Source organism: Metopolophium dirhodum, chromosome 9 (assembly GCF_019925205.1).
Source record: "Metopolophium dirhodum isolate CAU chromosome 9, ASM1992520v1, whole genome shotgun sequence".
In the NCBI taxonomy this organism is placed as follows: Eukaryota; Metazoa; Arthropoda; class Insecta; order Hemiptera; family Aphididae; genus Metopolophium; species Metopolophium dirhodum.
This window is the reverse complement of record NC_083568.1, coordinates 5323181-5340035: the sequence shown is the minus strand read 5'-3', so window position 1 is coordinate 5340035 and position 16855 is coordinate 5323181. Positions and strand designations below refer to the sequence as shown.

The 16855-nt window shown below is 28.9% G+C and overlaps 3 protein-coding genes across 4 annotated transcripts; 2 read left to right on the top strand and 1 right to left on the bottom strand.

Annotated features, from left to right (window-relative positions):
* The first annotated feature begins 576 nt into the window (after window positions 1–576).
* LOC132952002 (small ubiquitin-related modifier-like) lies at window positions 577–2608 on the top strand. The gene is made up of 2 exons (XM_061024106.1): window positions 577–1205; window positions 1378–2608. Exon 2 carries the CDS (start codon window positions 1384–1386, stop codon window positions 1798–1800), a length of 417 nt encoding a protein of 138 aa, XP_060880089.1. The 5' UTR covers window positions 577–1205; window positions 1378–1383; the 3' UTR covers window positions 1801–2608.
* A 1688-nt stretch (window positions 2609–4296) lies between these two features.
* On the bottom strand, window positions 4297–6821 carry LOC132952001 (formin-1-like). Its single transcript, XM_061024105.1, has 3 exons — window positions 6149–6821; window positions 5128–5246; window positions 4297–5055 (listed from the first exon to the last, which is right to left on the bottom strand). Exons 1-3 carry the CDS (start codon window positions 6566–6568, stop codon window positions 4770–4772), a joined length of 825 nt encoding a protein of 274 aa, XP_060880088.1. The 5' UTR covers window positions 6569–6821; the 3' UTR covers window positions 4297–4769.
* A 131-nt stretch (window positions 6822–6952) lies between these two features.
* Window positions 6953–12565, top strand: LOC132952000 (cleavage and polyadenylation specificity factor subunit 4). Of its 2 annotated transcripts, XM_061024104.1 has the most exons (6): window positions 6953–7179; window positions 7912–8115; window positions 8199–8388; window positions 8942–9185; window positions 9996–10131; window positions 11781–12565. In XM_061024104.1, exons 1-5 carry the CDS (start codon window positions 7077–7079, stop codon window positions 10095–10097), a joined length of 843 nt encoding a protein of 280 aa, XP_060880087.1. In that variant the 5' UTR covers window positions 6953–7076; the 3' UTR covers window positions 10098–10131; window positions 11781–12565. The 2 variants fall into 2 exon arrangements, with proteins under 2 accessions (XP_060880087.1, XP_060880086.1); XM_061024103.1 differs by lacking the exon at window positions 11781–12565 and having other exon boundaries at window positions 9996–10183.
* The last annotated feature ends 4290 nt before the right edge of the window (window positions 12566–16855 follow it).

Sequence of the window (16855 nt, the reverse complement as noted above, 5' to 3'; positions counted from 1 at the left end):
ATGGGTAACGTTTAAAGGTCTGTACTCTGTATAATATAAAAAGTAGTTAAAGTTAGATTATATATTTTTATAAGTCATAAATTGAATAGTTACAAAACACATACATTATACAATATAAGTTGTATACTATTACAATAGTAATATATATATATATGTAAGTTTACATTTGGGGGAAAATAGCTTATCCCACCCCACAAAAAAAAAATATTGAACATTTTTCAAAGCCCCCCCCACCCCCCACTTATTATTTTTTAAAGAAAGACTTAAGCAGTTAAGCCACCTCTAAAATGCAGTCAAATCTCCCCTTTACAGTGCACAATTTCACATTGATTGCAATCTGCCCTGAAATCATTCAGAAGGTGAACTATTCCGTAATTCAAATCAAAAATTGAACGAAAAATTTCCGCGCAAAACTAATGGGCTCGTAAGGACGTTACCATGGTAACCATAATGTCAGCGGACACTATACCAAGGTATAAAACCATAACTACACAGTTGAAGCGATTTTAACCACGGTTACATATCATTAGAATATGTTGAAAAATATACGAGTCAACATATTATTATTTACTGTGGTCGTCTCTGGGGACGCGGAAATTGGAAGCTGAAATATTTTTGTTGTAAATTTGTAACTATTTTAATTTGTATATAAGTACAACACAACATAACGATTTACGATATGTTTCATACTTGTTTCGTTTGTCCATAATTGTACACGACTTAAATAAAATCATTGCATCGCGATGTTTTTAATCTCCCTGCCGTGTTAAAGTATTATGTCATATCGATTGAATAACAAAACCGACAACAAAAAATAATGTTTGTTGACATTGATGTCAGCCATCTTTTACTTTGATAATAATATAAAATTCAACACTTATCAGGTAAACTATAATACCATGTGTTGTTACCGTTATTACGCCAATACCGAATAGTGAATGCATTTAATATCTATTCCGTGAGTGAATGGCATTCGTTTAAGTTGTTAACTTGTCAGTTGTCACTTGTGTAGTAGAAATAGAACTCTCTTGTAGAACTGAGTATAGTCGACGTATGTAGATTATCGCCTGTTCGACGTCGCGCTAAACGAATTGTCGGGCTGCAAATAGCATTACGGCTCAATCTGTCCGGTCGGCAGTCGCAGGGTGTTACGCAGAGACGACGACAACACCCGAGTTCGGAGGAACGTCATCGAAACCTTAGCGGTGAGTATTAAAAGGACTAATTTTCGAGGAACACGTGCGTATAATACCTATAAACTAAATTGAAATTAGTGTGTTATAGTTTATATGACTATGGGCACTATAGGCATTAGGTGCGGCCGTATGTCGTTGTGGAATGACGAATAATAACGTGTCTTTGTTGGGGGACTTTTAGAGAATAATGAGCGACGAAGAAACGCCAAATACAGAACCGTCTACCTCGGAGACGACAAACGAAGCTGGCAGCTCCACAACCGGAGTCGCTGATGATGACCATCAAGGCCAAAGCACGTCTGTGGCCAATCCAAATGCCGGTGCCCTGGAGGTGGCCGAAGACAAGACTGCGGCCAATGACGAGTACATCCGCTTGCGTGTCATCACTAGTGACATGACCAATGAGGTGCACTTCCGTGTAAAAGCCGCCACAGCCTTGGTTCGCCTGAAACGCTCGTACTGCAGCAAGCTGGGTTTTCAGGTGGGCGAGTTGCGTTTTGTGTTTGATGGTCATAGAATCACTGACGAAGATACCCCTAAATCATTGGGCATGATAAACGATGATGTTATTGAAATATACCAAGAAAGGACCGGTGGTATGTGATGCAAACGTGTAAAGTTAATTTAATTTTTAATTTAAAATCTAGGTTTTTTTTACTGAAGTGTCTTAAAATTAATGATTATCACAAAATAAATATGTGTTTGTTGCAAACAATATAGTATGTTAATGGTGGTATTTCAATAACAGCATTTTTTAATTCCACAAATAGGGAAAAAAAGTATTCTTTAACAGAATTAGTTTAATATATTCATTCCAAAGTAAATGTCAGAATCATACAAAATTCAAAATTGTTAACAAAGTTCAGGCTTTACTTACATAAAAAAAATGTTTAGCTCTTAATTGTTTATTAAATAAAATCTAATACACAGAATGATCCAGGGTTTCCTCATTTGTTGTGTTTTCCTTGTAGCTTGTGGGAACTGTATATTATTCTGTTTTTATACCAATTTTATTTTGGTGAATTGTTGAAATATTGTACCAATAATAGAGTAATATAAATTTATTGGTATACAGTGCATAATCCTATTTATGTTTTGGTATCAAAAACTGGTTACAAAAATTTTAAGTTCTTTTTGATGTACCACTGCAAATATACATATATTTATAATTTTCTTAACAGACCTTTCTATATTTTAGATGCAATACCTGTATTCTACAATTCTATACCAAATAATAAATAAATGCTTTCCAAATTTATTTTCCTTATTTTTATTATTATGTACGCTATAGTGAACAATTTAATGTTATTTATTTTAAAAAAAAATGTGATTTAAATTTTTTTTTTTTTGATTATGACAATATTTTTTATACAAATATAAAAAAAAAACCAAATAAAACTTGTTTTAATTTATATTACTTATGTATTATATCCTGCGTGGTTTATTAACTATAAATCACTTCAAATAATTATTAACTTTGAATTCTGATCCAGAATTTCTGGAATCAAGTTCAGGAAATAGTATGAAATATGTTTACTATAATGTTATGTTTACAGAAATGTAGTTTACCCAAAATTGTGTAATTACACCAGATTGAAAATGATTAAGATTATTATTATATTGGAGAACTAAATAAAAATGTTTATATTATTACTAATAATTAATATGTAATCATGTTTGCATTATTTTTTATTGTAGATCACATTGTACTTGTTACTTGTAATATAATTGTGGTAAATTGCTTATAGAATCATCAGTTTCATCTTGAAATAAAGAAAATATCACCACAGACAAGGTGTAGTTTAGTTAAACAACTTACCAAGCTAATTGAAAAATTTTGAAATAAGGTTTTTTTTCAGTAAACTGATATGATGTTTCAGTACTCAGGGTTTAATACCGACCGTTTCTAAGGAGTTCAGCATAGGCAATTTTCTATTTGTCTGCATACAGGTCGTGTAAATGCAGGCATAAGGATCATTAGTGTGAATGACTAAGGGCCAGTTGTACCTTCTCCGATTTAAGTTAATCCGCCGAATTTGCCTGGTTAAATATCTGTTATCAGCTGGTTAAGCGTAACCGAAGTTTAACCGTGGACGGTAGAACTGGCCCTAAAGAGTATAAAATAAATAGTGAAACGCACTCGCACGCACGTAAAGCAACAATTTACACACTAATTATAAATGTGAATTTTAGTGAAACACTGAAACTTAGTTTCATATTTCAAATAATTTAGCTTACTGAGTAATATATATTACAGTATAAACACCCAAACTGAAAAGAAATTTATCTAGGATTGTATAGGAGTCGATTTTCGATATTTTAGTATTAATATCCAATATTCAGCTCTAAAACTTGTGATATTTTATTTTTATAATTTAAAATATGGAAAATTGACTTTAATACAGGCATAGATTAACTTCTCTTCTACAATATTGATAATAGGTGTATAGTATCTTAAACCGCTCAATAAACCATATTTGAAATACAAATATACATTTTCATAGATTTTCAAATACTATTCATACCTTTTAAATAGAAGAAACAAGAAACTTAATACTTGTCAGCAGATGTCAGTGGTGTTTTGGTATTTGTGACAGTAGTCAATGAATTCAATTTATCATAGAATATAAATACTAATAATAAATTTAAATTATTTAATTGCATTATAAATTAAATATAATGTTAGTCTAAATATTAAAATTAATATAAAGAAACTAAAATCATAATTTTACAGAAAAATTAAATAATTAAAAAAAACCATTTAATATTATATCAACATTAAAAAAAAAAAAATATTTTGAATTAACACAAACAATTGAGTTGGTATACATAATAATTAATGTAAGATGGCAAACAAAAATGAAAGTTGTATAAATATATAGGTATTTTAGGGGTATACACATACAAAAACAATTTTATGTATACAAATATATAGAATAATTAATTTTGGATGGGTTGACAAAAATGTAAGTAATATAAATTGAAAAAAAATTATTATCAACATATAGGCTGTTTAGTACCTCATAGTATCAAATAACAATAATCTGAATCTACAAAAAAGTTAAAAAAAAAAAATACAAATACATCATAATATGAATACATATTAATTTAAATAATAAATCATATTAAATTAGAATTAGACAATTTCAAAAAAGATGGATAATCAATAAAAAAAAAAACCAAAATAAGTCAATAAGGATTTAAAAAAAAAAATTGTTAGATGAGCACAAATTAAACTTCAACAATGGATTTTCTCAACATTTGAAAGAGAAAATACATTCAAAAATACGAATGTAACTGTAACATAAGTTAATAATGAATAATTCTCTAAGTAGAGAAATTCAACAACTTAAAAGCCAACATAAAACTATTAATTTAATTAACGTCATTAAAATTTAATAAATATAGTCCAATTTTAGGAACAGAAAAATTGAAAAATTATCTTTAACAAGAATACAATTGCAAAAATGATTTATATATAAGTTACAATAACAACAAATTTTGAAAATCTTTCAATTTTTCATAGTTAATTTTTAATTTTTTTTTAGAATTATAGCCAAATGTTATCTATTATTAGTTATAATTTTTTCTTGATCCATGTTGAGCATTTTCTTTCTTACTTTCCAACACAAGTTTTGATACATCGGATACACATGAATTGCAGTCCTTTTCTGTAGAACTTTCATTCAAAAGAGAATCATCAGTAATATATGGTTCATATTTCCTTAACCGTTCAATTACGTGCTTCAACTCTTTTTCAAGACGAATGGTTTTTGTTTGGTATTGTTCACACCAAATGCGAAGATTTTTAAGTTCAATTGTTTCAGGCCGAGAAGAACTTAATTTATCTCGAATATATCTTTAATGCAATAAAATTATATTTTAATTATTTATTTGATTTTACTTATTTTGATATAATTAAATCACTTACCCCAAAGGATCATTAGGTCGAAAAGGATCTTGGTACATATCAGATAATATATTAGTGAAAGTAGACAAAATACCCACTTCTTCCAAGTATTTTCTGAATTCTTCATGTCGTGTATCAAACTAACAATAAACATTTAAAAAATAATTTTAGTTAATCATGAATAGGTATATTATTACGAGTTAGTTATTACACGTGTATTGAGAAAGGTCCTATGCATAACACCGTAAAATATATAAATGGCCAACCAACATTAAGACTAAAAACGTTTTGCCAATGTGGTCAATTGATTCCATCCATTATAAATTCATATGCCACAAAAGGAATGAAAAAATATATTCAATTCAATTAAAAAAGTTAAAAAAGAAAATCACTTTTACTCCATAGTCTCCCTACTTTAGTAACCTGGGACAATAAAATATGTTATTAAAAAAAAAAATTAAAAATCCTAATTGGGCCCAGGTACAATGACGATGCATTCTATGATTCTCCTAAAGTGTTCTTAGTAATTAAATAACTGGTCCTCTTCCCACAACTAAATTCCCTCATCGCCACAGAATTTAAAGTTCTTGCCATGCTGTATCCGAGTAATAGATGTCAGGAGAGGACTGGCACACTGTCCTGCTATGCTGTAAGATGGTAGGCCCTTGTACTATGGGAGCACGGGGCACGGTGCATGCGCCAAAGGTACCATAATTAAGGATAGCACGTCCTTAATATATTTAATATCTTCAACTGTGATTTCTGAATTTAATAATAATTTCTAAATTTATAGAATACCATAAATCGATATTCCTCGATAATATATTATTGGTGCAATTTAAGTTGGAATTACCTATGTTATTTTTATAGTAAAAATACTAGTTACAATTCGAAATTTTCCTTAAGTCGAGCTTTCAATAATTGGAGGCTAATAGGCTTTTACAAGCCCAGTTCGCCCCTCCAGCCAAAAAATAGATATACACAAATTAATATAAAATTGTCGACCCCCCCTAACACGACCGGATCCGATGGTGGTGTTTACCTTATTGGATACATTGCGCGAGTACAACTGCCGGTTCTGAGTGTTCTGACGCTGGGGAGACTGCAATTCCGAATCAATTTGCAAGTTGTCTGCGGAACTGATATTTTTGTTGCTGCTGTAGTTGTTGTTGTTGTTATTGTTGAACACGAGCTGCTGCACGTCGTAGTCGTCGTCCACCTCTGTGTGATCCGGGGCCGGTTGCTGCGGCGTCAGAGGCGGCGGCGGCGGATACTGATGGACTGGCGACCACGCCATGGGCGGATATCCAAATTGCGGCGTCGGCGGCGGCATTGGGAAGATCGGTTGCCCCGGCGGCATTGGGAACGCGTTCGGCGGCGGAGGCGGCTGTGTCAGCGGCGGCTGCGGGCGATAGATGGGCACAACTTGGGGCATTAACTGAAACTGAGGACAATCGGCCATGGCACGTCTCTCTTTGTCTTATGGACGAGAAGACCGACCACCACTGATCGGAAACGTAAATAACAGTTAATTTTAAGAGAATAGCGACAACCGGACGCCGCGCGAAAAACGGTTTGACGAGCACGCAACTGTGAACTGGGCACACTATTGTGTGATTATTGCCTATTGGCTATTGTTTAATTGTACAACAAGTAACACGCGAACAACCGACTGTTGATGGTTGTGTGTCGAAGACCGGTTTGTGTCATTTTTATTTTTGACCGGGAAAACCACAATTTTTCAGTGCATTAAGTACTAACCGCGGTTCAAGTTGCTTATCAAATGGTTAACCGGCTATCAAATCTGTTATCAGTTTTCTTATCGACAACAAAATATGTATTCGAAAATAAACAGTATAATATTTATTATTTTGCTGTTTAGTAATGCAACTAAAAATATATTATGTAGCTTAATTTATTACTTAAGTTTTTCTATAAAATAGCTGTATCTTTTCTATCGCCTAAATACAATGGAGTTGCTTGTAGCAGGCTTTGACGACATCAAGTTCAATGTCGAAATAGCTTTAGACGAACAACATGGGGCTTTACCTCTGCCGTTCAATGGAATGGACAGTAAGTCACTATTATTATTTATTTACTCAAACATTTTATGCAGGGTCTGTGTTTGTTATTGCTGTATAATTATTATGTGCAAACTATTCATTACTAAAAAAAGGTTCTTGTTTAATTAATTCTGTATCCTGAAAAAGTAACTGTAAATTGGAACGGCTTAAATATTTCTTGAAATTTGGACTACATTTTTAAAACAGAATTTAAAATTTAAGTTGTGTGACGAAATCAAAGTACACAATATATTTTCTAAACACTATATTTAAATATTTTTATGTTTACAATATTCTAACAATTTTTAATACCCAGTATAAGTTTTTGTATCAGATCAATTCACAATAAGCTATTTTTATGATTCTATTTTTACTTTTTATTTTTTGTTTTAAATTATCTTAGCTTGTAGTTTAAACTTTTTACTTACAGATATGGTGCTATAATTTTTATCAGGATTCTAGGTTAGAACTTAATGATTCAACCTAAAAAAAGTATAGAAACCATATAATTTAAAAATTTACCTATAGGTAATATAAATAATATACATTTAGAAGTAAATATTTCTATAATATCAGTTACAATTACTTATTAATAGACTTTATGAAACTTATTTTGTACAAGTTCATATTTTCATGTTTGGAACTACCTATAGGTTATGTTTGTTTTTTATTAATACTTTTTGTTACTTAGAAAAATATTTAATTGAATTCGAACTTCAAAATTTTATAATTTTTTGTTTAGAATCTATCGCTGCAGTTTGTTCATTTTATCCAAAAGGTTCCTGTTCTAAAGGAGCATTATGTCCAATGAGACATGTACGAGGCGATCGAACCGTTGTTTGTAAACATTGGTTACGTGGTTTGTGCAAAAAAGGGGATCAGTGTGAATTCTTACACGAATATGACATGACTAAAATGCCTGAATGTTATTTCTATGCTCGATTTAGTAAGAAATAATACCTATTTTTAATAAATTATATTTATGTATTTGTAGATGTATTTATAATTTATATATTATAATTTATTTAGATGCTTGTCATAACAAAGAATGTCCATTTTTACATATTGATCCTGAAAGTAAATTAAAAGACTGTCCATGGTATGATCGAGGATTTTGTCGCCATGGCCCACATTGTAAACATAAACATGTTCGCCGTGTGCTTTGTATGAATTATGTTTCTGGATTTTGTCCAGATGGTCCAAACTGTAAATTTGTTCAGTATGTATTATTACTACCTAGTATATCTTTTTATTTTATTATATAACCATTGTCCACAATCTAATACTTAATACAAATAATAAGTTTTAATTTTGCAAAGATAATTTGATATTTTCCTTATTTTGTTGATGGATAAAATAAAAATGTATTTCAATACTTTGTTAATGGTTGATTAAATTGCAGGAAAAAAACTTGTGTTCATTTATTACAAAACGTGTATTTTATTTAAAATGTAAAACTGGCCACATTATCCACTTATCCTAGAAATGTAATTATGTAAATAAATAAAAAAAAGTATACAATTCTTTAAAATTAATATCAACTTATTGAACAATTATGAGTAAATCATTTAATATAATTGTAATTATTGCAAAATAAAACAAAAATTAGAAATGAATACAATGTCCTAACTTAGACTTTATCACCAAATAATAAACAATTTCTTTTAAATGTATATTTGACACCTAATTGTAAACAATGTATTAAAATAATTCACAAAAATTGAATTTTGTTTTTGTGTCTAAATTAAATTAATATATTATTTTCATTTTAGTCCTCGATTTGAACTTCCGGCATATCAACAATATGATGCTAATCAGAAAGATTCAAAAAAACTTGTAGTAATATGTCATTTTTGTGGTGACACTGGGCATAAAGCTATGTACTGTCATAAAATGGTATCAGATCTTGTAAAAATTAAACCAGAGCTGGAGGTCAACAATGAACCATTGCCAACAAATGCTCAAGCAGGATTTGCTAGAAAATTGAAACCATTAGAAGAAGTCACATGCTATAAAGTAATAATGTTTTATTCAATAGGTACCTAAAAAAAAATATTTTGATCAACATTTTTAGGTTTCAGATTCAAATACATCCCCTAGTAACTATGTAATATTAAATTGCAAACAATTTGTTATACATTTTATTCATGTAATATTCATGTATTTATAAATATGAATTATGATATAGTTACATAAGCGGTGAATAATGTCTACTTAGATAACGGTTAAAAAATTATAAATAAATGATTTTATAGGTATATAGTGTATACTATAGGGGGACGAGGTGGCCGAGCGGTTTAACGCGACGGATTCGGCACAGCCGGTCCGAGTTCGATCCTCGACCACCGGGCGGCATTTTTCTCCGGTGTCCGGAGAACAAGTGCCGCCATCCCCCACCCGGGCATGGCAGATACCTACGGGTGCCCAATCAAAAATTCTGCCAAACCCAACACACGTGTTCCTTCCCCTCCCGACACTAACAACCCACAAACAAACCACTACAGCTAATGGCCATAGTTGCTGAAGCTTAAGATCAATAAAAAAAAAAAAAGTGTATACTATATTCAATAACTTTAATTTTCATTTATACTATAAACATATTATGTTTTTCACCAAATCATTAAATCTATTAATTATTTAATTTTATTCAAAAAAGTATTTGTTTATTCATAAAATTACATGTTATGTTGTAATTATATGTAAGTGCTTAATTATTAACGTTATTATAGTACTAGGTAATAATAAACATTTTGTTTTTTGTCAGGAATGATTTTATTGTTAAAACAGTTGAACATCTATTTGATAAATAATATTTATTTTTTTCAGTGTGGATTTAAGGGTCATTATGCAAATAAGTGTCCAAAGGGGCATTTAGCTTTTTTATCTTTGCAACAAAACCAGGCACTCCAGAACAACCAAGGTGCATGATACAAGAAGTGAACCTTAAAATTTTAATTAAATGGTAATTAATGTGATTATGTATTATTTGTGTATATTTTTATTTTTTAAGGGATTGATATGTTGATCTATGTACAATTTTAGGAATTAAGATAATTTAATTTTGATCCCTATTATTTGTATAAGAAGATTCTAACACAAAAAGAAAAATATAAAGATGTTTTTAAAAAAAAAAAATACTTTTTATAAATTTTAAACCCTCCTCGAGATATTAAAGTTTGATAACTTAATGAAATAACAAGATGATTGCACAATTCATTAATTTTAAAACTGATATTTTTATTCCATAAAATCTAAAATTATGATTAATCATATTGATTTTTAGTTTAATAATTCTTTATTATATAATTTATTTATATTTACTGACGAAAAAAAAAATTATATTTATAATATTATACATATTTTATAAATCTTATAATATTCTATTATAATAGATTCTAACATTCTATTAATATAGTTTGATTAATAATTTTAAATGGTCAGATTATCTATAAAATAACAATTATTGTAATACAAATCATCATTAAACTTACTTAGAATCAGTTTTAAATGAATACAGTTTATCTGATATAACTTGAAAGTGTATAATATAATAATATAACACTCGCTTGCACCGAGTAATAGTATAAATGAAATATTATATTTAAGATAATTTTTTAATAAATATATGTAAATATAACTCTATAAGGTACTTTGAACAGTATAATTGGATTAAGGTATTCATGTGTTGTGTCAAGTTTAAGATAGCCAATTTACATATCAGATTCTTATTACAGTTAATATTAGAGCAAATTTACTTAATATCTAAATTATAGTGGAGAATATAAACTCGAAACTAAGTTTTTTTTCCATATTTTTATTTAAAATGAGTTTTAAATACTTAGATAACTCAGTTTTCCAAATTTGTAACAGATACTCGTTTTAAAATAAATATAAAAAATAAATATTTTTTGCACGAATAGTTTTTCCTAACAAATTAGATAATATGTAAATTTGCTTTGATATTAACTATAAATAAACTATAGTAAGAATCTGATAAGCAGATAAGCTATGTTAAACACATGTTAGTCAAAGAAACACGTCTGGTTATAGGTATTGAACTATTAAATACTATATAGGTATTTGTACAAAATTGTTTTATTAAAGTCAATCCTAAGATTATTACGAGAATTGATCGTAGTTTTAAGCATTTTTAAATGCGTAACATAAATCTCTATCCCAGGCGGATATTCCACACCTACGTAAAAACTAACTAAAAGTGCACTGAAAAATCATCCTCATTGTGTTAGGAAATAAAATATTGTTTAGACTGAGTTTTAAATTTATTGAACATACTTGATAGGTACCTACTTCTAATTTTTTGAACTCTTATTCCAATGTAAATATTTCTGCATCGTATCTAGGAATATTACCTACTCTTAAAGCCTTAGCCCTTAGGTATCATTTTACAGAGTCTACATACTTACATACATATTACAAATAGTTACATTAGTTATATTATAATTATAATTAAAAGTTTTCAATATTAAAAAATTGAAAATCGTCCTTTTACCTTAAAACTTTTAACTTTAGAAATTGAAAAGGAACACACAACATGTTTTATTAAAATTGATTTCTAGAGAATTATCACTAAATAACTAACCATTTATTTAGGTACGTGACGCTGGTATCCGCAAGTTTGAAATTCAACTCTAAAACAACTTCAGTACCTAATTGTTATATAATTTGTACAAATTTGTAACCACAATTCCAAAATGATACTTTCAGAATTATTAAAATATGATGAAATTGTTGTTATTTTATACCGATTGAATAAAAAAAAGAAAAAGAAAAGCTAAAACGATAAGGCGTTTTTGGGTATATCCTTCAAATATAAAGAGACCACAAGAAGGCACTTTCAGGTTAATTTTCTAACTTTGAGCCCGTGAGGGTATACCAGGAACATTTTTTAAATAGTATCACATAAGAATTACTACGTTTGATGAACTAGAAAGAGACTTTAAATTAAATATATGTACCTACATGCAAAATTTGTTTTTTTTTACAATTTTTGTAACAATAAATGTTTACTTCATATAATTGGTCTTGAAGTACATATTTATCTATAATTATGTGAAGTTATTATAATTAGTTAATGTAAAATCAACTATTATTGGTTCAGTGTTTAATTAGCTATCACTGATAGTTAGACATCACTCACCGGACTATACTTGAAAAAGAAGAAAATATTTTGCATATGGCCATTGGCCATCTCGCCTGAAGATTCCACCATTTAATTATTATTGTATTATAACGCACGTTATTGTACATCATTCATTAAAACAATAAACATAATATAATAAATATGCAAGAAAAGCTTTTTTTAATTTATTTTAATTTATTTGTTTTGTGAATGATTCATTATGATAATCAAAATGTATATGTATTAAAGTTATTATATAATGATGGCATTAAAAATATACATATAGGTAATAAGGTAATGATTTTTTTTATTAAATGCAAACTACATATTATAGTGTGGTATAATAACTGGTATAGTTAAAATCTTCAAATAAAAATAAATTTCTATCTATCTAATATTTTTTTTTTAATTTTAGGTAGGTAATATTCATATAAATTTGTTCTCTGTCTGTCACCTAATGATGCGCTGGTAAAATTGTCCCCCAAACTCGAAAATGGAAGTATATAGGAACGCTAATGTAAACATTCAGTGAAAATTTAATTTATCTATGGTAATTTTTTTTAGATTTGCGCCATCATTTTTTTTTCTTTTCCCCGTTAAAACTGCAGGACATTTTAAATGTTGACCCCCAGAATTCACCTACTAGATTTATTTTCCAATAGGAAAAATACCGAATTTAGACTACTTATCGTGTACAAAGACACAATATAAAATAAAAAATAATATCCCTTATTGATTTTAGACATAGGCACCTTATAGGTTATTTTAAGTTAATAGTTTTGTTAATAGAGGCATAGAGCTGTAGCCCTCCCAGAATTTTAACCCTATATATAGTTGCGCCTAAATATAGTAGGTAGGTACTCCTTTCCGTTAACGTATCCAACAGATGAGTTATTTAAGCAAACAAATACATACTTTGTGTATTTATTAAATGTAGGTACATGAAATACATTCTAATAAAATCCATATAAAGACACACAAGTAGGTACTTCAGTTACTTGACACTACAGAAATAATAGACAGAAGAACGGTAAAGTGCATAAAAATGCCTCTTATAGGTTTTGGAAAATGATATAAACTGTAAAGATTCTAATAAAAGGTTAATGCGAAACTCATTACTCTAATATAGGTACCAATGATATAATTAATAAAACGCATGTAAAAAAAGTGGGCGAGTGGATGTCGCTCTGTTGTACAGTAAGTTACAAGTGAGTCACTGTAATGGATGGTCCGATGGTATTACATTTAAATTCAATGATGTAATATCATTATATACGGAAAACGATTCTGATTGAACGACCGTCGTCAGTCTATAAATTAGAAAATAATTAATATTATTGACTTTTAACCATCCAAAGTACCAATACTATATATTCACTTTCCTACCAAAAAAGTTGCTGAAGTTGAAAATCAGAGCGTTTTTACTAACCCTAATTCCTGAAGGCGATGAGTCATCCGAAAGTCATAACCGAATGGTTTCAAAAACACGAAAATAAATTATTGTTCTTGACTGATTATGGGGCGCCGTATATGGTAAGACCCACAGTTGCCATCGATGTATTTTACTCAAAGATGATACACTTGACACGTTTGGCACATGGACTTCATCGAATTGGAGAAACCATTAGTAGGTACTATTAGAACTATTTAAACTATTGGAATCGCTGAACTGCTAGAGTAAACACAATATTTTTAAAAGCCCAGTCACGTAGAAAATATGAAAGAAATGTTTCGTAATTTGAGCTTTCCGCCAGAACCAATATAATTACAAGGTTAATAGGTACTATATTATTGCGACAACTTTGATAAAATAATAAAAGAGATCGTGACAATGTTTGATCCCACTTCAGCAGTTTCTATTCAAAAAACGATTAAACTATATATTTCAGCAAAGATGGTATAAAAAATAATTTAATATTTACCTGTCAATTTTGGATTTTTTGGGGGGGATACGCAATGAAACAACTACAGAAACACGGGAAATGACTTTAGTTCAAAGTTTAGGACTCGTAGAAGAAGCTGTACAGAGAACATACAACAAGTAGGTACAAAGACCCTTGGGAGTGACTGTTAAAGAAAAAATGTACAGTGTATTAAATAAAAAACGCTGGTTTAAATTCCGTAAAATTTATCACAGATGTCCATTGTGGAATAAATGGGACATTATTGCAGACTGAACTGGACACTGCAAAAATAAAATTTGCACCAATTACATCAGCTGAGGCTGGGCGTTCCTTTAGTCGGTATACATTTTGGTTTCGGACCAATCGTAGATCATTTAGCTTCGTAAATTTGAGTATGTATTAATAGTATTATGGTATCTCGTATAGCAATCAAGAATAAGGTTGCAGAATTATATAAATATGACTTATTTTTAAAACAAATTTTTTTTTATAATCTTCAATGTATTAATTTTGTTGTGACATGTAAATCAATTTTTTATGACACATATATTTATATATTATAATTTTATTAATACCTATATATAAATCCGAGCCCTAATGATGACAGACACACAAAAAAACACACACCATTGTAAAATCAATACACTCATCGCTCCGCTCAGAATCTAAAAATCAATCAGTAAAATAATTAATGACCTCGTTGAGAATGTGTGTATCGGTAAAAATATAAAACGTCGATTTTATGTGTAAATTCTAAATATACTTATAAATATTTCCTACTTAATTATAAAATTGATGTAGATTTAAGATACGTACCTAGCCGTAGGTTGTCGGTAATACATAATGTATAATACTAGAATCTGAATACACCTGTACATTTATAAATCGTGTAATAATTTAAATTGTATAATGATTTCATTGTAAAACAAATTATACATATCGAGGAACTCCGTGTCTTCGTACCTATAATATCAAGTTGGTACGAGCTTAGCTCAGTGCCTCAGTTGGCATGGGTGCGTTACGTAGGCATTAGCTCGTGTATTACTGTAATTTACTCTAAAGTCTAAGTTGATATTGAATTATGTTGAAATAATTAATAAATAAAATAAATACATACAAGTAATCATCTATCATCTTATAATACATATATTACAAACATTTTTGTCCGAACTCGTTGAACATTAGGTACCTATAGGTACCTTACCTAATTGTACAGTTGAGATGTTTAAAAATAAAAATAAATTAAATATTTGAATTATAATAAATAAAAAATAGATTTTTTTTTTTGTAAGTACAGCTGTGTACTTACACATTAATTGTGCATAAGAAATTACACGGTTTGTTTTAAACTCGATAAAATCATGGTTTAAACATGTTTAGAACGTTTAAAAATATAATTTAAAACAAAAAGACGTTTATTATGAAAAACATGTTTTTTTTATCAACTCTGCCGGAATAATTGTAATTAGCAATAATTGCGCGGTATACCTACTCGTCCAACGTGTATACCTAACGGTTAATAATATTAAAATAATAATTATAATAACAGTTCCAGTGGCGGATCTAGGATTTTGTTGAGGGGGTGGGGGCCAATATTTTTTTACATTAGTACATATTTTTATAAAAACTCTTATAGTATAATGGTATTTTAAAATATATTATTAATTATAATGTAAAAGTGTGCGCACATAAAAAAATTTATTAAAATTAAAAATATTTGTAAACAAATATAATTAAATTAGTGTTTCATAAACGAAATTGTAAACGTCTCGAATGTTGTCTTGCAAACAAATCTTCTTCTGGTTTTATATCAATTTGATGATGAATATTTAATAATGATGACCCATTCAAACGATTTTCTCCCATTGTCAATACGATTTGATTCTTTTTAAGCTAGAAAATTCCCAATGTAACTGCCATATCATGATTTCAGCTATAAAAATGTGGGCAAGTGGGTCACTGTAACAGATGGTATTGAATTTGAATTCAATGTTATAATATCATTGTATAAAAAAAACGATTCTGAGCGAAAACGGAGTCATCCTATCATATTACTAATTATATTTCATGATATTATTGTCAATAAAGTAATTTATATATAACCTATTTACGTGGAACCTTGTTTTAAATTTTCAATCCTTAGATATAAAAGTTGAACATTTTATACATTTTTAACCACAAAATAATTATTAAATTTTTAAATTTGACAAATGTTGTCAAAATTCGAAATTTAAATACTTATAAAAAAAAATTGTGCTTAAGTATTTTTAATATTTTTTAACTGGTATTGTTAACAATATGTCAGAAGCCTTGTATTATATTTTCACGCATTTTTACCCAACAAATAAAATTTTATTGTCAATTATAGACAAAAAAACTAAAAGAATTGAAAACTGACAATGTCCGTAAACAGATCAAAAAGAGTTAAAATATTTTCAAAATGTTATGGTGTTAGGAAATGAAAATGTTAACATTCAGTGAAATTTGTATGTATCTAAAGTTATTCGTTTTTAATTACAACAAAATAATGTAATCCATACATGAGAAATCGAGTGAATATCCTTTTTTGTATAAATATGAACTTCAAACGCTCATAAAAATGAAATTTGATTTGCTTGTAGACATATTTTTGTTGATGAAGA

Coding starts and splice junctions, on each gene's coding strand:
- LOC132952000 (XM_061024104.1), top strand. CDS start 7,077: ATGGAGTTGCTTGTAGCAGGCTTTGACGACATCAAGTTCAATGTCGAA. Junction 8,389..8,941: donor CCAAACTGTAAATTTGTTCA/GTATGTATTATT, acceptor TTTTCATTTTAG/TCCTCGATTTGAACTTCCGG. Junction 9,186..9,995: donor AAGAAGTCACATGCTATAAA/GTAATAATGTTT, acceptor TATTTTTTTCAG/TGTGGATTTAAGGGTCATTA.
- LOC132952001 (XM_061024105.1), bottom strand. CDS start 6,568: ATGGCCGATTGTCCTCAGTTTCAGTTAATGCCCCAAGTTGTGCCCATC. Junction 5,247..6,148: donor CGCGCAATGTATCCAATAAG/GTAAACACCACC, acceptor GTTTATTGTTAG/TTTGATACACGACATGAAGA. Junction 5,056..5,127: donor CGACCTAATGATCCTTTGGG/GTAAGTGATTTA, acceptor ATTGCATTAAAG/ATATATTCGAGATAAATTAA.
- LOC132952002 (XM_061024106.1), top strand. CDS start 1,384: ATGAGCGACGAAGAAACGCCAAATACAGAACCGTCTACCTCGGAGACG.